This window comes from Mustela nivalis (assembly GCF_964662115.1).
Source record: "Mustela nivalis genome assembly, chromosome: 9".
Classification (NCBI taxonomy): domain Eukaryota; kingdom Metazoa; phylum Chordata; class Mammalia; order Carnivora; family Mustelidae; genus Mustela; species Mustela nivalis.
Window position 1 is genome coordinate 86,940,497 of NC_139028.1, and position 26,193 is coordinate 86,966,689.

At 35.0% G+C, this 26,193-nt stretch overlaps 1 protein-coding gene across 5 annotated transcripts in view; it reads left to right on the plus strand.

Annotated features, from left to right (window-relative positions):
• The window catches only part of METTL15 (methyltransferase 15, mitochondrial 12S rRNA N4-cytidine), a 251,900-nt gene that overhangs the window by 158,797 nt on the left and 66,910 nt on the right, over positions 1-26,193 (plus strand). For 3 of the 5 annotated variants that reach the window (XM_082683258.1, XM_082683257.1, XM_082683260.1), the window contains exon 5: positions 1,600-1,778. In XM_082683258.1, the coding sequence (XP_082539384.1) occupies positions 1,600-1,778 (179 nt within the window). The remainder of the gene's footprint in view (positions 1-1,599; positions 1,779-26,193) is intronic. The other 2 variants (XM_082683259.1, XM_082683261.1) reach the window with 1 other exon arrangement.

Consider the following 26,193-nt stretch of genomic DNA (forward strand, 5'->3'; position numbering starts at 1 on the left):
TTACCTTCTAAGAGGAATGTTAGATTTTCTTATGTCTAAATAAGCAAACCATTCTGTTACTGTCACTAATCTGCAATTCTAGACCTGCATAAACATTTCTACTGAGACAAATTTAGGTTTTCCAAAATATCTTCCAATCTATTGGAAGGACCTGCACATAAGAAATTTAATGTCCTGCTTAAGTCAGAAAATTAATAATGAGTTGACTTTGACTTCTTTCCCATAAAATGCTTTGTTCAATGGTAATTATTCACATATAGCCTTTTCCCCATGTTTTGATATGACCTGGTAACTTGGATTGTGACCCATACTTGTTGGAACCTTTTTGTTCTAAGTCTTACACCTTCTTTTGCACAAGTTGGCATTCATAGAATGAAGAATGTGATCATAAAAGAAAATAATGAAAATCCTTTAAAAAGCGGTGACTAATAGTAAAGGTCAAATATCCTTTCATGTTTGGAGATTGAGGTTGTTGTGCAGAGGTAATAAAATGTCAAGCAAATTTCTGCTGTTCCTATGTCTTGTTAAAGGAGAATGCCTTCTGAAATACGATGAACATAGCTTCTAGTTAATGGTTGTAAATCCCTGTATTGTTAATATGAAGACTTCTTAGCAAATTGTAGTCTGTGAATCAGGGTTCTTGAGGTTTTTCCCCCTAAGAACCTGAAAATAAAATTTCCCTTGAGCATTAAACTCTAAGTCAATACATAATGGATGAGATTAGAGTTCAGCAAGTATGTCTTAAAAAGCAGGATGGCTTCCAGGTAGATAGCATAGACGGTATAACCTAATCAAAGATATGAACAGATCTGAATAAAGTATATGGCATTCAGAAAGGGAGAGTAGATTCACATGAATTCATGGAAAAGGAGAGTCAGTCATTGCAAATATGTGCAATACTTATCCAGGTGGTGTTATGGGATGAGGGAGTCCAAGCCAAAAAATAAGGCCAGTCAGGTCCTGGAGGCTGATAGATCGCTGCAATGAAGGTAGATGCAAGAGGCTTTCTTAGCCTGTTGCCATTTATCACTGGAATCTTATAGCAGAGTTTAGTCTCTGCTATCCCAATTTCCCCAACAACTCTCAGATTATAGAAGGTGCGGGAAATTGACTGGGAATATCTTCTTGTATAGACTTTTTAAGTTCAATTTATGCTCCCATATAAGTACTTAGTTATTTATAATCTCAGAATTAGTCAAGTTCCTGAGGTGTAGGCTCATTTAGATATCATTCAGTGTCTTGTATCTGTATCAAACAGTAATTTAAATTTTGAACAAGCTAAATCCAAACATTTACTTTAGTTTAGGGGAAATCTGCATTAGTAATAATAACTTCTTTGTGAATTAAAGGTTAGTAAAATATTTTAATTTCCTGCTGCCCTTGACTTGACGAATGTCACGCTCAATCCACTGTTGCTGTTATGATGGGTATTTGAAATGGAAAATCTGTTTCATTTGTTGAAGATTTCAGTCTCTGACTTTAAAAACCTCAGATGCTCCCTTAGACTGTGTGTGTATGCCTGACTTCAATACTCTGAAGTTTCACCTCTTGTCAATGAAAACTGACGTCAGCAAACTAATTGGCTCTTCTTGTGCGTAGGTACCCTGACATGCCCACCGCAGCTGATGTTGTGAATGCTTTAGATCAACAGGCACTTGCATCCATCCTGAGAACATACGGGGAGGAGAAGCATGCCAAGAAAATCGCTTCAGCAATCGTTCAGGCACGCAGCCTCTACCCCATCTCCAGAACCCAGCAGCTTGCCAGCATCGTTGCAGGTACCCTCATTAATTCTGAACAGTGTCTGAGAGGAAAAAAAAATATATATATGTGTATATACATATATATATATATAAATCCCCCAAACTCCCAGAGGGATTCATTTGTACTTAAAAAATCATGCAGGATTGAATACTGCGTATCCTTTTTTCCATACCGGCTTTCTTTTGGTTTTGCAAGCTTCCCCCCTCCAACACCTCTCCCCCACACAATTTAAGAAAATATACTGTAGTTGCTGATTAGTTGAGCAATAGATTGCTTTTTTATGAGAGGTAATTTATCATTTGTGCCTACCAAGGTGAAACATGGAATGACAAGTGCAGAAGAATTTCTTGATCCATCACAGTGGTTGATAAGCATTCTGTATAAGATCTGACATTACCTCTCTTAGTTTCACATTTCTGCATTTTAATATTTTGGGCAAAAGGAGAATTGCATTGCCCAACTGCTAAAATAAAATCCAGTGACTCATACATCTATTCTAAACAACCAGCTAACAAAGGGTATGTGATGTATAGGTTATTCCATTTTGTGAATGCTAACTAAATCAGCCTGAGGGGCTTATTGAAACATTTCATCTTTTCTGCTGTTTGCCACCATAAACCTCTTGAACTTAAGTCTAGCTAGGAGGCGCTTTATTATAGCCTTTCTGTTTGAAGCCAAAGTTGTTTCACAGCTGTGTTCCATGATGAAAGTTTTCCAAGGCAAAAATACAACTCCTGCAGTTATTTAACAGAATTCCAGTGTTAAATTCTTCATCTTGTTGGGCCATCTGAAACCCTACATCATTTTTATTTACCGACTGTATTAGGATTTCTTTTCAATGGCTTCTATTAAGTTACTTAAGTAGCTAAAGAGGTAGAGAAAATGAATAATTGTGTAGCTTCTAAAAAGAACCTAATATTGGTTGCCTCTGTCTTAATATTATCTATAGTTTAAGGAATAAAACTTGATTATAAATTTATTCAAATCAAGATTTAGAGATCATATAGCAATTGCTTTATGATATAATTTGATAACCCTATATTTTACTTAGGATAATAAAATATAAAGAGTTGACCAAGTATTTAAATTTTTAAAGCTTTATACATACCTCAAGACCCTTCCAACTTAACACTGAGATTCCTGTTGTCAAGTAAGAGCAAAATTCTTGTGGCTTTTATGATCATAAAATATTCCATGGTATTTTTTCCCAAAAAGTTTGTGCTAGCAGACTGGTTAGTGTACTCACTAACCATTACTACCTTACCTTAGCCTTTCTGTCATTCTTTAGCTGTATATGTAATTCTCTGTCTCCCATATGTTTATATATGAGAAAATCTAGAATTTTCTGCTGCTGAAAATGAGGACTTAGGGCTAAGGGCATCTTAGAGATCATCCAGTCAAAAAACCTCATCTGATAACTGAAGAAACTGAGCCTCATTGAGGGTCAGTAGTTTCCTCCAAGGTAGACAGTCTAATTAATGGCAAAGCCAGTACTAATCTAGAATTTGGAAGCTCATGAATTTGAGGCATAACCGGGAATTTACCTTTAAGATATTGAGTTAACTCTTTTGTCTCAGGGTCCTAATCTGCAAACTTGGGGTAATGACACTGTGGAATTACACAGAAATTAAATCAAGACATAAATAGAAACAGTTTAAGTATTTTCAGAAAGAGTATGATGTGAAAAACTTATGAAGGCCATGAGAAATGATATCATAAAAATAAGAATACTCGTATATGTGTAGACTTTAATAAGTGCCATTAAAAGATTGAGTTCCCCATAATAAGTCCATTTTTATGGCTCATATCAGCCCATAGCAATACAAATTTATTTATGATATAATTCTGTGGAAAAGGGAAAAAACAGAAATAAAATGGGTTTGCATCTTGCACTCCTTTTTTCAAAAACTGTTTTGGGAGAGGCTGCTATATGCCAGGCATTATACAGAGTACTAGCAGTAGAATGGAGAGCCAATTAGAGCCTCTGTTCAAAAAGTTTACTGACTGGTAAGTGACTGAATAAAAACATAGTATAGTAAACATAGTTCTTCTACTTATACTGTAGATCCGAAGATCTACTTATACTGTAAATCCGAAGTTTTGATTTTGTGAGTAATAAAAAAGTCGGTACATGTGGAGAATTATAGAACCTATATATATATATATATATATATATATATATATATATATATATATACATATACATGTAAAATGGAGATGTTTGAGTCTTAATTGCAGTTCTACAAAGTCCATTCTTACATAAACCACACCCCATGGCATGCCTTCTATAAGCTCTGATTTTATTTTTATTAAAATGAAGCTATAGTTTAAAGAGACTTACAAATCAATCTGAATATATTTTCTAGATTTTCATAATTTTTCAGTCTTTCATAATTACCTCAGGTACATCTAATTTGATTGATTTTTTTTTATAAACATATATTTTTATCCCCAGGGGTACAGGTCTGTGTGTGTGTGGATTGATTTTTTTTACATGATTCACCTTTATCAGAGTCTCCAAAGTGTCTACATTAGTTTTCATAGGCACAGCAGATGTCTTTCGTTTTGCATTCATATTTCACCAGTTTGTGTAATATTTGATGAAATTAATTGATGGCAAAAGTAAGTGCTCTGGGCTGGGCTATAAGGGTATAGCTCTTTTGGTGGGAGCAGGACTATATAGGAATGCTCAGAGTAAAATACTACCCTGGACAGTTGAACAGAGAAAGGGATTAATTTGTCAAGTCCCTTAAATGGAAGTCCCTTAAGAGAGCGACTCACAGAGGGAATGTAGAAAGCAGTAGAGGGCCCAGTATTAGTTTCCTATATTAGTTTCCTAGGTCTGCAGTAACAAAGTGCCACACACTTGATGGCTTAAAAGAACAGAAATTTACTCTATCACAGTTCTGGAGGCTAGAAGTCCAAAGTCAAGGGAGCAGCAGGGCTCTAGAGGAAAATGCCTGCTTGACTATTCCTAGTGTATGGCAGCTGACAGCAATCCTCGATGTTCCTTGGCTTGTATATGGTATTGCTAAGTCTCTGCCTCCACTATCACATGGGATTCTCCCTGTACCTGTTTTTGTGTCCAAATTTTCCTGTTATTATAAGGACATCAGTCATACTAGATTTAGGGCCCAACCTAATAGAATGTCCTCATCTTGATGATATCTGCAAAGACCCTATTTCCAAATAAAGTTATATTCATGGTTCCTAGTAAACACAAACTTTGGGGGAAACTATTCAACCTGGTACAGTTCCTACGCAGTATCTGTATTTAACAAACATGTATTTTGGCAGGCTGTAGTATGTTGTGACTATATTTGGACATCTTTTCTGGTTCTAATAAAATCATACTAAGTATATTCAAGATTATCAAGCACTCTGAGATATATACTACAGTTCCTGATACAGAGTAAAATGCATATATTGATGGAAATACTAAGTCACTTACTTTACTTTCAAAAAGCTAATAATCCATTAGGACAAGGGAGACCACTACACTTATAATCACAGTATTCATAGTAGAATTACATAATAATTCAAGTGATTAAGTTGTAATTTATAAGACCTAAAGCCTGGGGCCTTTTGCTAGTACAAGTAACTACAGCTCCAGTATTCTGCCATATCATATGAGTACCTTAAGACAGGCTTGAGGCTGCAGATTGGAATAGGACCCTTACAATTACCATGAATTACTTGGTGAATTACCAAATTAGTACTTTATAACTCCTAAACAACCTGTGGGACTTCACTATTCATACACACTATTTAGAACTAAATATAGTCAGAAATTTTAATATTAATATCTAATACATGCTAGTGTTCCCTCCAAAAATAATTCATACATAACAAATTGCACTTTGTTAAGCCTAGTTTATGTTCTAATATGGTTATAACTAAAAAGTTAGATTTATGAAATCTAAAACTTGAAAATAACCTGAGGGGACTAATTTAATGTGGAACCAAACTAATAAATGATCATCTTGCTTTAGCCTTGTCATCTCCATCTGTCTTACTGCTCCTTGTATTTCCATGAAGAGGAGCACATTTCAGTCTGAAACTGCTAGTTCCATATATAGAGACCTAAAGTCTTTAGAAAGGATGAATTCCTTAGAATAAAATCTGAATCCCTTTACATGGTTTGTAAAGCTTTTCATGGACAAACTCGTACCTCTCTTTTCATTTTCATCTTTCTTGCTCTCCGTAGTAATCTCTGCTCTAACTGTAGTAAAGTTCTGTAGTCTCGTCTTTCCTGCACACCAGAGTCACTCTCACTTACGGGCCCTGTGTATTATTAACATTAACACCAAAGGGCTCAAGCCCTATCCTTTCGTGTAGCTAATGCCAGCTCATCCTTTGGAGCATAGTTGAAGTGTTTTTTCTAGAAGAAAGTTTTTTCTAGCTCTACACAGATTAGTTGAGATGCTCTTCTCCATGCTCCTATAGCACTGCATTTCCCTGCCATAGCACTTTCACTTCTATTACTTGCTTCCTATTTAACTTCTCCCCTAGACCTATACTATTTAGTACAGTTGCCAGTAGCCACATGTGTCCATGGAACTCTTGAAATGTGGCTGTTCCTAATTGAATTGTTATATATATAAAATACACATCTTAATTTGAAAAAAGAATTTAGTGTATCTCAAAAATTTATATGTTCATTCTGTGTTGAAATGATCATATTTTAGAAATTATTGGGTTACATACAGTATTAAAATGAACTATACCCATTCTTTTTACTTATTTAAGGAGGATGTAGAAAATTTTAAGTAATATATGTGGATCACATTATATTTTTTTTAGACAGTCCTGCTCCAGATGATAAGCACTGTGAGGGCACTGTCATGACTGTGCCCCCAGCACTTAGGATGGTTTTGGCCCTTGGAAAGCATTTGGTAAATAATTTTTTAAGGTTAATATATAAAATAAACAAAATTACATCAATCAGGAAGGCTCTACTTTTATAAAGCTGGTATTCAGTGAAATAACATCACTATAACTAAAAAATTGGTGTTCAGCCTTAGAGGTCATACCAATATGCTTCAATAACACTAACACTGATATGCCCAAGTAAATTAGAAAAAGCACATTGCCTTCCCAGTACTTTAATATATTCATCTTTAGGGCTGAAATGATATTTTTCCTCTCTTAATCTTTAGAGGTGCTATGAAGAAAAAGTAAACTAATGAAATATTTTTATTAAGAGTTTTTAGTAATGGGAAATGATACATATTAAAATATCTCAAGCTCTCCAGGAAAAAGAAGATTTAAGTAATTTTATAAAAAATAAAATGGCTGTGGTCTAGAATTAATGTATGTTTGAATGTTATAGTCTTAAAAATGGCATTGGTTCTAGACTTGCCTCTGAATATTTTCTCAAGAGGCTGTCCGTATTTTATTCCATATTCCATTGCTCTTCCCATCCTCTGGATACATCAAGGGAAACTTAATTATTAAGTGAAATTTAGTTTAATGAAGAGATTTTACTTCAAGTCCTGGTTCTGCAGCTTGCTTTCTATGTAAACTCAAACAGTTCTAGGCCTTCTCTTTCTCATCTTGAAATGGAAGTAGATAATATTTATGAGGGCACGTGGGTGGCTCAGTTGGTTTACCTGCTGCCTTTGACTCAGGTCATGATCCCAGAGTTCTGGGATAAAGTCCCACATTGGGCTCCTTGCTCAGTGAGGAGCCTACTTCTCTCTCTGCCTCTGCCTGCCATTATGCCTGCTTATCCTCCCTCTCTGACAAATAAATAAGTAAAATCTTTTTAAAAAATAGTATTTATTATAATGATCATTTGTTACTTTTTTCATAACCCTACTATGTTTTCCTTAAATTAATATTGAAATTCACTCACAGTTTTCAGCTTATGCCAAAATCAAAGTATGTCTATCACTTTTCAGATCATTGGGATTTAGATTCAGATTCACAAAAATAGATAATCAATGCACTGATAATCAAGAAGTGACAGAAGGCTTACAATATCAATGTTTTAATGTGAATGGAGTTGGGGAGGAAGCTTCTTAGCTATGTTTGGTTCTTGTTGATTAAATATATAGACTTTATTATTCCCTGACTGAAACTTTTATGTAACCTTTATTCTGACTCATGAACTGGGTACATGGCCAGAACTTAATGAATGCTTGTTGAACAAATAAATCAATAAAAAGATGTGTACATTCCCAGCCAAAGTAAAAATGAAAATTCAGGGGGAAAAAAGTATAAGTTGTTAGGTATTACTGAGAATCAATTGTACTCTGCCCTTAACACTGAAGACGGGGGAGACCCAAGCATCAAAGTATTCAATATAAATTAAAACAACTTGAGGAATAAGTTGAAATTCTCTAGGACATGGATCAAACATTCTCAGGCTCTTTGGTTCTGCTATGTATTTGCTTTGTGAACTTGAATAAATCACTTGTTTTCTCTGATCCTTATTTCCTCATCTGGAAAAGAAGAATAACTAATTCTTGCTATTACCAATAAATGAGAGGTATATAAGAAAATTCTCTGTGAATTTTAAAGTGCAAATCCAACTGTAAGTTTTTTCTTTTTCTCTCCATCCAGACCTGGGGTAATCCAGGGAGCAAACAGTTACAGTCATCAGAACCATGACTGTGGTCTTATACCAATGATTACCTGTCCACAGCCAAACAGTGTGATCTGTGATAAGCTAATTGCTTCATCCCAACCTGCTCTTCCCTTAGGGATTATGCGACTTTTAGAAAAAAGAAAAATCATCTTTTGCTGCCTTGGTACATATAAGGTTTATCTTTCCACAGTAACCAATAATAGCTTATGCCTCAGTTTGTATCTGAAATCATCTTTTTCCAGCAAATTTTTTGTTCATCTGGAGAGAAATATTCAAAGCACAAAATAAATAAAGTGCAGCATTCATTAAGAAAGAGTCATTGCCATCAAATTTTAGTGGAACTGTTTCCCGATGAAGTTAGTGAGATTAGCTTGCCATCCCTTTATTGTTTTAATAACCTACATGTTGCTTCCTCCATCTTCCCCCAAAAGCACTCTGAATACTAACATTGCCGTGATTAAGAAATAAATGAAGATGTCAGAGAGTTCAGTTGTCACTCTGGTGGAAAATGGTATGGTCAAACTTATAGTTAAATTTGGATGGCTTGCCTGTGAGTCATAGTTGTCATTGTCACTGCCTATGATAATGCACTTATTCTGTCGTTTAAATCTCTTGAGTTCAATCTGTTATACACTGTGTACATTAGTATGGTAACTTCATGCCAACTAAATTATCAAATGACATTTTGTAAGTAAACTTCTTATTTTAATAAGTAATCTTTCCAAGAGACATTCTGTACAAGAAGCCCAACTCAGAAAAGAATGAAATGTGAAAAAAAAGAAAAAAAAAAAAAGAAAAACCTGAAAAATCTCTTCCTTCTAAAAAAAATCTGGCAATTCTCAGTTTGAAGTATCAAGTGGGGAGCAAGGATTGCTCTAATCCCAAGTGACAGTGACCCAGCCCTTATTGAATGATGATGATGATGATGATGATAACAATAAATGCCAGCTAACACTTACACTGAGCACATACGGGACACTATCCTAAATTATTTTTATGTATTAACTCAAACCTCACCAATAATCCGTAAGGTCTGGGGCACCTGGGTGTCTCAGTCATTAAAGCGTCTGCCTTCGGCTCAGGTCATGATCCCAGGGTCCTGGGATCAAGCCCCACATCCAGCTCCCTGCTCAGTGAGAAACCTGCTTCTCCATCTCCCACTCCCCCGGCTTGTGTTCCTGTTGGAGGCCACGGCATGGTTGGGAGTCGTGGATCAAACCAGGCCTTGACTTGTGTCTCCTTTAAAGTCCGCCTTGACAAGGTTAAGGACGGGAAAGTTGAGTAACACTGAGAAGGGGTCTGTGCTATGTGTCGTGCGCTCGCCTATGTGACTTCCCACACGCTCTCCCTTACAGAAGGGAACAATGTGGTCAGAGTCATGAATTCTTAGTTGGTCCTTGTTGTTCCTGTACTTCCCATAACCTACTCCCTGGTTGATTGTCTTGCTAATGGCATTAGCGGAGACTACCTGGCATCACGAGGTTTGCTTGTAGTTAATGTAAACTTGTTATAGAAACCTGCTGTCATCTTGACTAGGTACTGATGTATTACTCCTCCTATTGTGGTCTGCCTTATAAATGATTGTAGATGTGGAATCAAATCGGCACTGTTGGACATCCTCCTCAGTGTCCCTCCTGCCCCCATCTCTTTGTCTCTTAATTTCTTTTCACCATCCTCTTACCCTCACATTTCCTGGTTGATTTGTCATGCCGGCTGCGACAAGTGGCACCCGAACAGGGACCGTGAGCACGTTTCAAAGGAGACACAAGTCAGGGCCTGGTTTGAGCCACGACTCCAACCATACCGTGGCCTCCAACATGTTCCTCTCTCCCTGTGTCTCTCTCTGTCAAACAAATAAATAAAATCTTTAAAAAAAAAAAAAATCCCAAGGTCAGTACTGTTTTTATGCCTATTTTATACATAGGTAAACTGAAGCACAAAGAATCTTAAGTAACTTGTCTCTTGTCAAGTGGAGCTGGAATTAGAAGCTAGTAATCTTACTCTAGACCCTGTGCCCTTACTTAGGACACTACCCTAGATCTTTTCTTATGCTTAAGGTACAGTATGAACTGGTGATAGAGAATGCTGACAACTCAATCTTCTAGGATCTCACATACTCATATGGGAGACCATCATAAAAGCTGCTCACTTTGTTACCCTGTGATAAATGCTGTATATAATAGAGTCATGAACAAAAAAGGTAGGAGAACCTAAAAAGGGAGAAGTTGATTTTGATGTGGCAGGAGGGTTTGAGTTATTGTGGGGAGGGATTAGGTAGAAGTTACAGAAAGGAGACCTTTGGTTTTCTCTTTTAGGAGAAATGATGGCTATTTATAGAAAAGTCCCTTCTACCCAGTAGATACTCATTAACTGCAAATGTGAAAAAACAAATGAATAAATAAATGAAAAAGCAGGTGAGCTTTCAGAGGGCTGAGGAAAGTAGAAGACAGGCAATTCAGGGTCCAGTTCCAGGACTAGAATTCTAAATCCCTGGAATTCTTTCCCATTATCTTGGTATCTACTCCCTAATTGTGACCTTGAGTTGGGTCAGGTGTTTAGAACCATAGTTCTGCATAATCAGGTTCTCTAAGTGTTACTGATTATAGCTGAATTTCAGACTCCCTTTCTATGGAGCCAGAGAAGGGAAATGCATCCCTTTACTTCATTGCTCCATGTACTTGTGAAAATTAAAGTGATCTGCTGGTATTGTATGTTCTGCACGTAGCAGTGTTCACATTGGTATTAATTTTGAAAAGATGTGTATAAATAGCCGGACCATCTTGTCCTTATTTTTATTGGTTAAAAAAGAAGAAAGATTATTTGTTCATGTAACTAGTTATTCAGAACTCTTAACAATTTTGTACTAGATATTTGCAAGAGCTTTCAATTTAAGAATTAAGATCAGGCAGTCTTCTATATTAATTGTACTACCATCTTGCTTTTGAGATTGAGATGTATCAGATCTCGTCTAAATGGGAGGTATAGTAACATATCTTTACTTCACTATTAAAGTATTGAGAGGATCAACAGTCTGCAGTGCTTTTCCTAAAAGGAGGTTTCAGACATCAGCCATTAAATTTATATGATGGGAACATTTTTTTGAAGACAAGCATCTGCTTTCATTTTCAAAGTTTAAATGTTTAAATCATCCCAGAAGAATGTCAAAGAAAGAGAACCCCAAATGTTAATAGGTTGATAAAGATCAAAGATTGTATTTCTAGGGCTGGGGTGGAAATAGTGAATGAAAGAATAGTTTTGATGTCCAGGCTTTAATCGTAACTGAAAACTAACAAAAATACTTCCAAATTCTTTTTTCTTCTATCTTTTGTTTTGTGCCAAAGTTGAAAAATTTTGGAATATCAGGGAAAAAAAACCCTAGGAATTTAAAAATAAAAGTAATCTATATTAATTTTGTATATCTTTTATATATGTAACTTTTTTGTGTCTTTCTGCATCTTTTTATTTTGGTCAAGGGTATAGCAGTTTTTCCATTTCCCAAACATGTAATTTACTTACCCATTTAGTCTTTATGTGACTATATATTACCTCACATATTTTTAATTACTTGGGATCTCTTCAACCATATTATAAATCAGAGACCATATATTTCCCTTTATATTTGCATATAGCACACAGTAAGCAATAGGAAATACTTGCTGACTTCCTACATTCTTGTAACACATAATTATTCATTTTATGTCTTTCTTATCAACTGGACTACTAATTCTTTGAGAGTAAGAATTAGATACATATTTTTCATTGTTATATCCATAAGATCTGATACAGCATTTGGCTTATAATAGATATTTAATTACTGTTTCTCAAATGAATAAAGCAATGTCCAGTTCTTTGTAGTTCTTGTGATATTTAGAAAGTGGATGAGACCAGAGACAGCTAATAGTCTTAAAACCAACTGGTGTTTTCAGAAATAGGCATTTTTTATTGTTAGGTAGAGTCAGATCTATATAAGAGAAACTGTCATAATTTTCTTGACACTGTAATTTCTTTCCTCTTCTCTAAAGGGTAAATCAAGTTCAGTATGTCATATAATACTGGGTCAGTCTTCTGTATTTTCAGTTTCCTCATTAACAAAGCATGGGCTTTGACCTACCATTGAGATGAGACATGTTTCATATATACATTACATATTCATTTAATCAACAAGTATTTATTGTGAGCCCACTTTGTGGTAGGCATAATGAAGTTACAAAAAGGATTAAGACAAAATTTTCATCTTCTAAGAATTAAAACAAAAAATGATTTCCCCTATTTAGATGGTGGTCTTCATAGTTAGTGTTTATTTGTATATATCAAAATGTTTACTTTTTTTTCCTTAGCATATGATTTCCCCTCCTTTCTGGGAGTTTTATTCTTACCCAAGTACATATTTTTATATTTTCATTGAAGATCTATGAGTGATACATTCTCATACTTTGTCTAAATATATCTTTATTTTGCCCTCGCTTTTGAATGATAATTAGTTGAGTATGGAATCAACAGGTTTATGATTATTTTCACTCAGTACTTTGAGGGTAATATTTCATTGTCTCTTGACATTTATTATAGTTGATGAAAAGTCTAATTGTCATTGTTTTATGGTTGGTCTTTTTCTTTCTCTGGCTACCATATAAGATTTTCCTATCATTGATGTTTAATTGTGATGTGCTCAGTTGTGATTTTGTTTTATTGGTCATTAATGAAACAGAATGAACTTCTTTAATATTTCTCCATTTCTTGAAATATCAGACATTATTTCTTTCCATATTTATTTCCTCTACTTTCTTAGCACCTGGGCAGCAGTTATTACTCACCATGTCTCTCATATTTCCTGTGTCTTTGTCTCTCTGTATTAGTCTAGGTAAAATCCTTTTTTGGCTCACTAACACTGTCTTAAAGAGATAGCTAATCTGCTGTTTGACCTATTTGTTGAATTTTTAAAGTAGTAAGTAATTATTCCTACAAGTTCTATTTTTTAAGAATACTGTTGTTCTAATTCTTTCATTGTAGTCTCTATCAGTTATTTTAAATTTTAATTTATTTTAAATATAGTAAATATATGTAGTTATTTCATATTTGTGCTCATTTGTTATCTCTAGTTCTTCCTATTTATTTCATCTGCTGACTTTATACACACAAACACATATATACATAATGTATACAATGTGAGCATGTGTCTTCAGTGGGTTTTACATGCACACAAATCCCCTTCAGGAACTCTGCTTGCTTTATTGTGGTGGTTTAACACTTGCTGCTTCCTTTTTCCCTTCCTCTTTTCCACCTGATCATCTATCTGCTATGCAAAAAGTTAGTTAGGCTACCGAGGTTATAGAAACCAAAGACACATTTAGGCAGACTTGAGTAATAAAGGGTTATTATAAGCTATATGTGATAATAAGAAGTAATTATTATAAAGCTATTCATGTTAATAAAAAAGATATCTGAGCTCTACAGTGAGGGTTCTGAAAGACTGGAAGAAAACTCAAGTGGTTGTTCACTTTGTGTACAAATTTGTGTACAAAATTATACACAATTTTGCAACTAAGGAAAAGCTAAGGATATCATGTTGCAGCCTCAACAGAAAACATCTTTGTCTCTGTGTTCTAGTAAATTACCATTATTTTGGTTTGGCTATTCTCTATGTCTAGTTTCTATGACTAACTTTTTTCTAGGATTACTAGTTTCTGCTTACTCAGATCTTTGTTGTTTTTACTTTCTCATGGCTTCTACTTATAAAATCTTTTACTATGTGTTTTACTGTTTCTTTTGCCAGTTGTTTCTTTCTCTCTCTTTTCTCATCAGCCCATCTTTCTTTCTCTTTGCCTGGAATTCAGGCTTCCTAAAGTAAAGGATTTAATTTGTGCCATAGTTATCCTTAGCTTTTCCTTATTTGGCAGAGTTTTATACTAGTCCCATTTAAAATGGCTGTCATTGGATTTACATAGTAATAGCACAGAGACCAAAGCTTAAAGAACTGCTTAGTAGGGTTCCAATCATGTAATAGATATCTCCTCAGGATTGTAATTATTTAAATAATGCTTTAAAGAAGAGCTGTTCTTGAATTTGGCTGACTAGTGGGGAGGTTTTTTTTCCCTTTAAAATAATGTACCTACCTATGTAAACAAAATGAGCCATGTAATTTGTGTCTTTTTCAGTAATATTTTGTTGAAGGAGTTGTATGACTGTTGTATAACAATTCTTCTAATACGCTACCAGAGCAGGAAAAAATTTATGGTTTCCCCAAATCTCCAGTGGCAACCAAACCACTACTGTCCAAGGCTAATCTTCTTATTTTGAGATTCTCTCTTTCTATCCTGTCCCCCACCTAACCCACCAAATATAAGGCTTACACTGAAATGTCTTCTCGTCTCTCTAGAGTGTCACTTTAGCAGGTTATCTGATAAATAAATAGACAGGTAGATAGATATTTCCAGTGGTCTGCAGGGTATCTCCCTGAATTTCTTTTTTTCACCCCAATCTCAAAATGTATAATTTGATAATTACATAATTTTCTCCACCAAATTCATAATTTTCTCCACCAAAGCCATTTTCACTTCCTGGGCTTGTGCATATGGTAATACCTGGATACCATTCAGTTGCTTCCAGTTGGCTGCCTGACCATGCAAATCTGGCTTCTGACTCACACCACCACTGGTGACTAATAAGACTCCTTTTCACTATTTTTGGTTCCCAGCTAACTTGATTTCTTACACATTCTATACTTACCTGAGTATGAGTAGTTCTAGTCCTGACCAGCTTCCACTTTATCTCTTATCATGTGGTGCCCATTTCTATTTCTTTTTTCTTCGCTTTACTAACATAGGTACCTTTCACTTTGCATCTTCAACTCTTCCCATGTAATACCGTCTTGCCTCTTTTCTTGGAAATCTTGCAGTACCATTACCTCTACCCTACCCAAGGTCCAGATTTTTATCACCACTCCTTGGGCAAGTCCAATCTCCCGACATCTTAACTCCTGTTTTGCTACTAATTGACTGTTATAATTGACTGTGACTCAAGACAAGTCACTTTTTTCCTCTGGTCCCAATTTTATTTTCTTATAAAGGGAAGGTATATTAAACCATCCAGTCTGTAATATTTTATAAAATTACGACAGACATTGTCCTAGTCTCTGGCATTGGAAACTTCAGAGATAGCTTTGAATCGTTTTCTGACACTCACCAAACCCCACAGTTTTCCATTGATTAGTTATTAAATTCTTCCCTGATTGTAGCTTTTATTCCAGTTCTCTTTTCCATATCTACCACCACCGCTGTTTTATTTCTTGTTTGTAGTATTATAGTAGCCTCCTTAGAGATTTACCTGCTTTCATTCTCTCCCCTTAAATTCATTTGTTACATATATTTAGGAGTGTCTGCCCAGACCATACTCTCTTCCCTTAGAATTGCCCAGAACCCTACCAATTCCTGATACCTGATCAAGAAAAAGGTTGGATCTAGGCAGCCATGTTTATACCAGATCACCCCCGAAGCAACTGATTTAAGTCATATGAAATAGATACTTCTCTCAAAAATGTGAGCTGCAAAACCCAGAAAGTATAATTATGTAGTATTAGGAATGTAGAATTGAGACCAGATTTGCCTTTCTGTCAGTCCAGAGCAAGGTGAAAGTCATAGTTAAGAGAACTGGAAACCAAGAGCAGAGTGAAGGAAATAAGTTTGCAGAAAGAACAGGTGTCAAGAAAATGGAAGAGATGTTCACAAACACACACACATACACACACACGAATGCCCACATAAACACAGGTGTAGAATGAGTGCTTATCTGCTAGCTTTCCAATTCCCTTAAAGTCTAGTGGTATTTCCGATAGTTGACTATTTGTGATCCCTACATTTCCTTAATTTTTTTAAATCTTAAGTAAATTTTGAGTGGGCTTTGGTCCATTTCTTAACATCCAACCCATCCCCAAGACATCACAGTTTTACTAATCCTGTAATTTACTTGTTCAGAAACTTTCACTGGCTCTCCATTGCTGATGTATTTGATCCCAGGTTCCTAAGTTTGATGTATTTGGGTCCATTCTCTGGCCTGTGCCATTGTTTTCACACTTCTCTTTCATCTCCTCCTATATTCTTACCTAATTGTTCTGTCCTTTTTCCCCAAATATGACTTGTAATTTCCTTGCTTTTTGTAATAATTTTGTAATAACACACCCCTCCATAAAATCCTTAATACGTTCACTAAAATCTATAGGACAAAATCTAAACACCTTATCATGAAACAAAGTTCTTCGTGATCTGGCTTCTGCTTGTTGTTTTAACCTAATTTCTCTACTGCCCTCCCCACCACAGTGCTCAATGTCTGCACCAAACGGCTGACCGTTCAGGTTCTCATCCTTCAGACTAACTTTGTGCTTTGTCAGTTCTCTCCTCTTGTATATGATCTTCCTCTGCAGGGTGTGTCCTTCTTCATGTCTTGTCTTACACCCCACAGATCCCCCAAAATCTTTCTGCTTCTTTTAGGACTATTCTTATGTATCGTTACTTTGGATCCTTCCTGAACTTTCTTTTTCACCATCCTCCTGAAGTTACTCCCTTTTTCGGTATATTAATATATCTGATCTTTACCTCCTCTTTATATACCAGATGAACATTTGCTTCATTACACTTTGTCTCCCTTAAATACTTTGTGAGGTCTATAAGGATAGAGCAACCACATCTAATTTACCTGAATAGCCTCAGCACACATCTCCTAGAGAATATATTGAAGAAGTCAGGAGACTGGATTAAGGAGAGCGAGAACGATTGAGTCACATAGATTTGAGCTGCCTGTGTCATTTTCCAGCTTTGTAAATTTGGGCATTTATTACCTTCTCAGAATCTCTGTTTCTTAATCTGCAAAATACGGGTGATGATAACTACCTCACAGCATTCCTGGGTTACTAAATCAGACAATGTATTTTAAATGCCCAATAGAGATCCATCTCTAGTAGGTATCTATTTATTTTTTATCTTTTGTTGAATGAACACATAAAAATGAGTGCATGAGCGAGTGGATAATTAAGTGAGTGGATACATTTGAATGAATAGAACAAATATTATAAAAATTTTTATAATGGATTCACCAGGAAAGACTCTCTGTACACAAAGCTGTCTTACTCTTTAAAGGGATGGTTAAGATATCAGCAGGCAGCTATGTAGCAGTCAAGGCACTGGGAGCCTGAACCTTGAGAATGTGAGAAAAGGCTAAGATGGGGAAAAGCATCCTTTTGTTGTTATTGTTGAAAACGTTATTCCCTGCTGTCATTTTACCCTTGTACCTTTTTTTTTCTTCATCATATTAAAGAACTCTAAGGATGGGCTGGCTGCCAACTCATTCAAGGTACATCAGCATCTCATTAGCCAGGTGACAAGTTAGGCCTCACACAATAGGCTCTATGGATTTTGAAAAGAGAAAGTGGGTTGTTATTAATAATAACATAAATTATTATTGTTGAATGGAGCTTTCAGTTGCCTAATTATTATTATTCAATGAACTGTTTTAGACCCAGCATACATTGCAATAATATTAAAGGCACTACATTTTCTTCCTTAGAAAAAAAAGAATATTGACATTTATGTAAAATCTACTGGAAAGCATTAATTTAGAGACCTGTGTGTTTCAGGTATCTGTCTCAGGAACTCAAGCTGAGAAAGGTAATCTAGCAAAGAGAATTTTTAAGTTGTTGACTTTATCTCTATACTCTTTAGATAGAAATGGACTTTGATGACAGACTCAAATCATCAAGCCAACATGTATTACTATATCGCTTACCCATAAATAAAGATAAATCTTTATTAATCTTTTTTGTTAATGCCTCATCACTTTCGCATTATTAGTCTGGGTTTATGTCAGTGTATTCTGATGTGTCCCTGAGTAATAGAAAAAGAAATTAATTTTGAATTATACATTAACCAGGATTCAGAGTTCAGCTCTGCTGCTTACCAGTGCAAACTTGGACAACTTATATAACCGTTCTACTCTTCTCTAAGATAAGGATAATGGGGGGGGCGGTGCCTGGGTGGCTCAGTGGGTTAAAGCCTCTGCCTTGAGCTCAGGTCATGATCCCAGGGTCCTGGGATCGAGCCCCGCATTGGGCTCTGTGCTCCATGGGGAGCCTACTTCCTCCTCTCTCTCTGCCTGCCTCTCTGCCTGCTTGTGATCTTTGTCAAATAAATAAATAAAATATTAAAAAAAAAGATAAGCATAATGGTTTCTAACTTATAATTAGAAATTACATTTTGAAACTATCTACCTTAATGGTAGGCATATGATAAACATTTGATAAATGCTAGTCAGTACAAAGAATTTACCTTATCTAGTTGTTGATAGAACTACGTCACACATACATGTAAAAAAATATGTAAAATTCGTGATCACAGAAAATATAAGATTTTCTCTGTTAAAATTAAATTTAATTGTTTTAATTGTTAAAATTAAAATTAAAATACAAGATTTTCTCTGTTATAAAGCATTGCCATTTGTAAGTCATGTATACAGCATTGTTAAGAAATTAAAGTGAAAATTTCAAGAGCCTGTGATGCCACTCTACCACTATAACATGATTATAATTTTATATATTTTATCTCTTTATTCTCACATTTTTTCAGTTGAAATGATTGAATGTATATAATTTTAACTGTTTTTTACTTGATATCATGCCACCTTTATGGCACTACACTGTGTGTCTGTAAGAGATATTCAAATTTGTTTAATCATATCCTTATTATTATATATTTGGCATATATCTAAGGTTATTAATAAAAATCATGTAATAAAATTTTGTACACATTTAAGGGATTTTAGAGAGGAGAGGGGTACTTCCTTTCTAGTCTAAATCCCTAGTGAAATTAATGACACGTATGTGACGTTAATCCTTGAAACATTGTTTTTCAAAATGAATACATATCCTTCTAGAAACTAAAAGCCTTCCCTGGACAAGAGTCAAAGCACTGTTCCTAGACCAAGTTAGTAGGATGGAACAGGTAGAAAAATAAAAGATGGGTGAATGTGGTTCAGTATTGGATTTGGATGTGGTAGAAAACAAGATATTTGTCATCTGTGACTTAATTAAAATCTGTATGCTATTGGTCCTTGAAGAAATTAATTTTCTATTCTTGAATTCAGTCAGATAGTGTGTTAGTCTTTCCACAAGCCTATTATGAAAAAAATGATGCTAATACACACTCCCTACTTTTTGAAAGTAATACACAGTCCCTGCCTTCTAGAGTTTATGTTTCAGTGGAAGTGACAGTTATCTTTTGAAGTTCACTATAATACAGTTGAGAAGTGTTCCATTGCAGGTTAAGTATGCTACAGGAGGGCGGGCAACTTTCTCTGGAGCCCACAGATCAACTATGAGTATGTGCTGACCTAATAAGGAAAGGAAGAACATAGTTACATACCTTTTCTTGTTACTGTCTCCCAACTCTGGGAAGTGTAAATGGCCCAACCCTGAGAGCAGTACTGTATACCGTCTTGACTATTCCTAAAGGTTCACATAAAGTATCTTATTATAGGTCTTAAGTATGCTAGAACCTTCTGCTTAGACTTCTGCTTTGCGTTCATGGCATTTGGCAAATAGGCCTCAGTTCTTCCTTAAAAATTCAATAATTAAATTTAACGTTGATCACCTAAACAGATAAAAGGAATCATGGTTGACTTTGAGATATCCCATCTATACTCAGCGTTTTAAGACTTAGATACTACGGAATTGTCTTATTATACTATACTGTATTATATTACATTGTAGAGTATTAAAGTATAATGCATTTTATTCAAAAGTAATACATGAAAAATAGCAATCCTTTCCTTTAATTCTGAGCCACGTTTCTTATTTCACCTCAGCAGGTAGTATTCCTCTTTTTTTTTTTTGCTCCAACCTATAACTTGATTTTTTTTTTTCCCTGTTGTAGGAGGATTTATAAGCCTCAGCCACCCATAGTGAGATCATGTTATCATCAGACTTAACCTGGTGGGAGTTGGGGATTAGATGAGACGCTGAAGAAGTTTAAAAAGAACCTCACTGAGTAAAGCCAATTTTATCCAGAACCATTGAAGTTCACAGATTTTAATTAACAGTTTGAAATTTGTAATATTACTTGAATTTCAAATGGGTGAGAATTTAACACTGTATTATAGGAGCCCAGGCAAAAGGACACGAGTTGCGTCACAGAGACTTATTAAATGTGATGGAAATTCAACAGACGAATGCCGGCAAACAGGTGCAAGAGCTGAATTAATTTTTAAACCCTACCACTCAGGGGGAATTGCAATGCATCACGTTGACAGCCACAGCACGTTGCTAATTTCATTCACAAGCTTAAAAATCTCAATACATTTGAACATGTGAATGTATTAAATTTTAAAAAGTGTAAGTAGCATAAGGGTATCCCAGAACTAAAAATGAAAATTTCTCTCTGGGACTTCAAGTCATTTATCTAGCCAGAAGCATGGAGTTTTTTTATGAATGAAATCTATCTTACCGCTTCCCCATACAAATTGTGTTCTATTATTGTATGTAGTGCAGACTGTTACTAAGCAAGTTTTTCCTCTTACTTTTAATATGAAATCCTTTGTGAGTCAGCAGAAAACTGAGTATTCACTGATAGAGTTTCCAACTTCTGCTGTCACACATGAAGGAGGTTCTCTGTCTCTGCTTCTGATGATGTTAAGTGGTCGTATTCCTGGAGTTAAAAATACAACAAAATAAAACTAAATGAAGGCAGAGACTTTTTTGGTGGTATCATTAAAGGTGGTAAATTGTAAAAATTTATAAAAATATATTATAAAACTCAGAAAACCTTGTTTTCACTGGTGATTTACCTATTTTGAGGTCCCTGATACTGTTGAGAATTCAATGAAAACCCTGGGTTATCTCCACATAAAACTACATATACACACAAAATCTTACGAAGTTTATAGGGTGTTCATGAATCTCCACACTTAGAATACAGTTTATTGTGCATCTTGATCTTTGGGACTGGAAGAATATCTCTTATTTAGTGGATTTTTCCCTTTACTGCCTGCTGTGAACCAGGCTTTAGACCTGGGACTGAGGATATGAAGGAAGATAATAAAATATCTTTGGATCTTTTACAGTCTAGTAGATGTTAATAGACCAATAATGTAGAATGGCTATAGTTGCAACAGGTATAAAAAGATCATTGCAAAAGCTTCCTGGAGAAGATGCCACATTTGTGAGTATTAGGGATGAGTAGACATAAACTGTAAGAGGGAGAAAGGCATTTTAGACTATGAAGAGAGCAAGGATCACTGCCCTGTCGTTGCTAAAACTGTGTTTATAAGAAGTCCACAATCTCAAATGTATAGAAAATCTTTAAATGTTACAATATTTCTCAAGAAGCTTTAAAGAAAAAAATAAAAGGAGCTGGGTTTAATTATCCAAGATTTTAGCCAACAGAGCCCTTTTTGCTAATTGTATATAAACTTGGGCCCTCATTTTGCTTAGCAAGAGAATATTAAGCACTAATTTTTGGAACATAAAAACAACTCTAAAGGGCTCCTTTCCTAGCAAGTGAGTCAGGAAAAGCCCAATCCATATTGCATTGGATGAGTCTAGATTCTTAATCAAAAATATGTAATCAGTACTTGTCCAAAAGTCTTATTGATAATGCCAGCAGTAGTAACATTCTTTTTTAGACACCCTATCAAGAAAGCTGATGAAAAGAAGAGGCAAATTTATAGTCTAATAACCTGAGCTAACAATATGTTATTTTCAATAGAATGAAAAGGACAAAAGCTTAAGGTATTCATTACCGTTCCCAGGGTAAGAGACCAGGGCAGTTGCCGCCTTCACCAGATGTGCTGTCTTTAGGCCTAACAATGCATATCTCCCCAAGGGAAAAGTGGAGAGAAAACCAAACTCCTGCAACTTGATGCAGAGTGATTTGGGTTCCATTACAACAACATGTCTCAGTAAAAGGCTATTCAGGCTTAGAGTAAAGATTCTACCCTCATTTTCTCCCAGAAAATGAGATTGTTATATAAAGCACTAGACATGGAATCAGAGCTTCTGGAAATCATTCTGAGCCATGTGATTTCATCTTAACTTCCTTAAATTCTAATGAGGGAAAAGGAGAGGGATGGATCGGTGAATGTACCATCTTAACATTCTTGCTTTGTTTTGACCACGTGTAAAGACAAGAAAACTCAAGAACATCCTCAGGAAACTGAAAAATAAACACCTATCTAATAAATTGAGTTTAAAAAAAAAAAAGACAAAAAACAAATAAAAAACTAATGCTCATCTGGCCTTCCCTCTCTTCTGGAGGAGTTAGATTCATTCTGTATTATAAAAGGAATGGTTGTAGGGATAGGCTTCATGTTAAAAATGCATTTCATTTCATTTGAGTCCTGTGAAGTTGGGACATGACCTTTAACCCTCAGTTTTATACCTTTTAATGGAAATAAGAATATCTACCTCTTGTCTCAGAATTATTATAAGGACTTAATGACATAATTAAAATATGTAAGGCATAATTAACACCAAACATGCTTCAAGTATTTTCATACCCAGAAAACAAATGCTATGGAATGGGTAGTTGATATTGAAAATTAAGGTTGTTATCAGAAAGTTTAGAAGTGCTAGGTAAACAAAGTTTTAGCAGTTATATTCAGAGCTTTACCACGTTAGTGGACATTGTGAATCTCCAGAAGAGTGTAGCTGGCTGCATTTCTCAGACATTACTTGCCAATAGACTTTTTGATATTTGGTTGGGGAGTGAAAGTGCTATTTAGTTAACAAGGTCACTATCCCCAGAACAGTAGATTGGAAAATGCTGTCTACACAGTGGTCAAGATTGTTTTTTTTTTTTTTCTTTTTGTTCCCTTAATAGTGTGTACAGTTCTTGTTTTTAGTCCTCCTCACAATATTTACATATCATTCTCATTGGGTTTGAATTTCTTGAGCACAGGGACTACAATGCCTTCATAAACATTTTAATCCTCAATGTTTAGTATACTGCGAATAATAAATACTGTCTGAATGAATGATGCATTATTCAGGATGCAGTTACTGAATTTTACCAAATATTGCTGATGCCAATTTTAATTGAAAAAATTTATGTTAGTCTCAGAGTCCACACAACTAATAAATGGACTAAATAAATTTGGGTCCTGGATTTCTGAAAACAAAGGGCATGACTTAAAATGATTCATGAATATAGTTCATCCTTGTGGAAGTATGCTCAAGAAAGAAGATGTCCAATGCAGAAAGGTGCTCCATGAAAACTAAAGCAAAGGGAGAAGGAAAGAGTGGACACAAAAAAATATCGTGTGCTCAAGATGCCAGAAGACAAGTTGTATATGTGGCTGGCAAAAGAAGTCTAAAAGTTTAATAATGGGACATAATCTGGCCGGGTGAATGTAAGGCAACCTGGAAGGTTTAGGTTACTTAAGATAGGGCTCTTACAGTTTTTAACATCAATCATTAAATAGTCAAGGTCAAACTAGAAAGTAAGTTTTAAATAATTTCTCATTTTTTAAAAGATTTTATTTATTTGAGAGACCACACATGACAGGGGGGTAGAGGAGGGAGAAGCCGGTTCCCCACTGAGTAGAGGCTTGATCCCAGGACCCCGAGATCATGACCCAAGCTGAAGGCAGATGCCTAACCCACTGAGCCACCCAGGTATCCCTGGTTTTTCATATCTATGCCATACTCTCTTCATAGTCTTAAGGCCTAAATGCCACTTTGTAAACTTAGAATTGCACCATTAATTTGAACAAAAGAAACATTTTATACTACATTCTGGATACTGAAGTCTTTTAATCTAATGCCTAAATCCAATGAGTATTATTCAAATGCTTCAGAGGTTTTCAACAGCCCTCTTACCCTACCTACTCCCCTATTCGTCCAGGATGAAATATAATTAGTTTGGTAGAATCTTCAAATTAACATATCACATCCCCTCCTCACCTGCTCCATTGTACAACTGAAACGAGTAAATACGTAAATGGATGAATGGCATTCACAAAGTGACTATACAGAGTATGTGCTTCTGAACATTTTCTTTATTTGATCTTTATAATAATCCTGTGAAAAGTGTTATTATCTCATGTTTTAGTGGGAAAGCAAACTTCAAAGTTCAGTGTTATTGCCCCATATCAATCAGCTGTTAAAAAGTAAACGATCTGATCATTGAACGTAGTGTCTCCTTTCCATAGCCCAGTACCATTTCTATTACAGGATGTGGTGTAAACACAAGTATTGTCATTTCTTATGCTTTTCCATATGGATGTTTAAAGTGCATATGTGTAAGCATAGTACTCATACAAACAGCCTGACCATAATTTAGGTGAAGACAACTATGAAACTTTAAACAAAGGACATGTAAAATACTAATGGAAATACTATGTTGCCTAGATGGATTTTATGATAATGTACATTTTATTCAAATCAGTTTAGAAATTCAGTGCAATTTTAATCAAAATATTTGTTGTGTACTTCATTGATCATTTCTAAATTTAATTTAGAATAATAAATCCATGAGAATACCCAAGGAAATTTCTTAAGGAAGGATAATGGTGAGGTTAGGAGAGTTTGTATCATCTGATAGCAAAACATACTGGGGAAGAAAAACAACAATAGTAATTTGGTATTGGAAAAAAAAATAGAGAAATACATCACTGGAACACAGTTGAGAATCCAGAGGTTCTATTTGTGTCAAAGTGTATATGATCAAAGTGGTACTTGAAGTGAGTAGGGAAATAATGTACAACTTAATAGGCCAGTTGTCTATATAATTTTCAAAAAGATGAAGTTAGATCCCTGCCTCATACATACTAAAAAATAAATTTTCTATGGATTAAATATTTAAATATAGAAAATAAAACTAGAAATATACCAGGAAAGATAGAGTTGATTAAATCTACATAATGTTGGAGTGGGGAGAACTTTCCTAAACTTGATAAAATCTAAACGATATGAAAAAAAAAAAATCTGTATACTCTTTTAATTTCTTTATGGCAAAAAAAGTCCACAAAGTAAAAAGACAGTCACAGTTCCCCAAAAATAACTTGCAACTATACATGAGAGAAAATGGTTAATATCATTATTTTATAAATAGCTCTTATAAATCAATAAAGAAAAAACAACATCAGAATAAGAACATGGACAAAAGGTTTGCTCAGTCAATCCATAGCTGAAATCCAATGGCCATTATATTTGAAAGGATGCCCCATTCTACTAATTGCTAAAAAAATGCAAATAAATTAAATAACTAAACTATCATTTGCTCACTATTTTGGGCTAATTAAGGTTAAAAAGGGTGCTAGTTTTAGTACTAGTGTAGATGGGGGGAGAGGCTCTCTCCTGTACAATTGATGGAAATAAACTGGTAAAATCTATTGAGAGAGTAAAGTTAGAAGTATTGATCCAAATTTAAATGCACACAGTCGTTGACCTAAATACTCTAATCCTATAGACTACTATCATAGGCTCAAATAGTTACAGATATTTTTCCCACAATGTTGCTGTCTGTCTTTGTAGGGTTTTTCTCCCATGCAGAAATTTAAAATGTGTAATTCACATGTTTAATTACTGCAGCATTTTTGTGATAGCAAAAATAGAGAACATCCTAAATGTTGCTGTGATAGCAACAGGAACTCCACCAGAGTAGAGACTGCCTCTGTTTAATTACTGCTCTGGCTCCACACCACAAACCGCAAACATTTGTTAATGAATGTACAAAATGGAGTATAATGCAACTGTACAACTGAAATTTTTAAGTGAGATAAGTAAACAAAGCTAGTTGCAGGTTATTTTGCAGATCATTCCCTCCCTACAAATATATCCTTAGTTATATTTATATACAAAG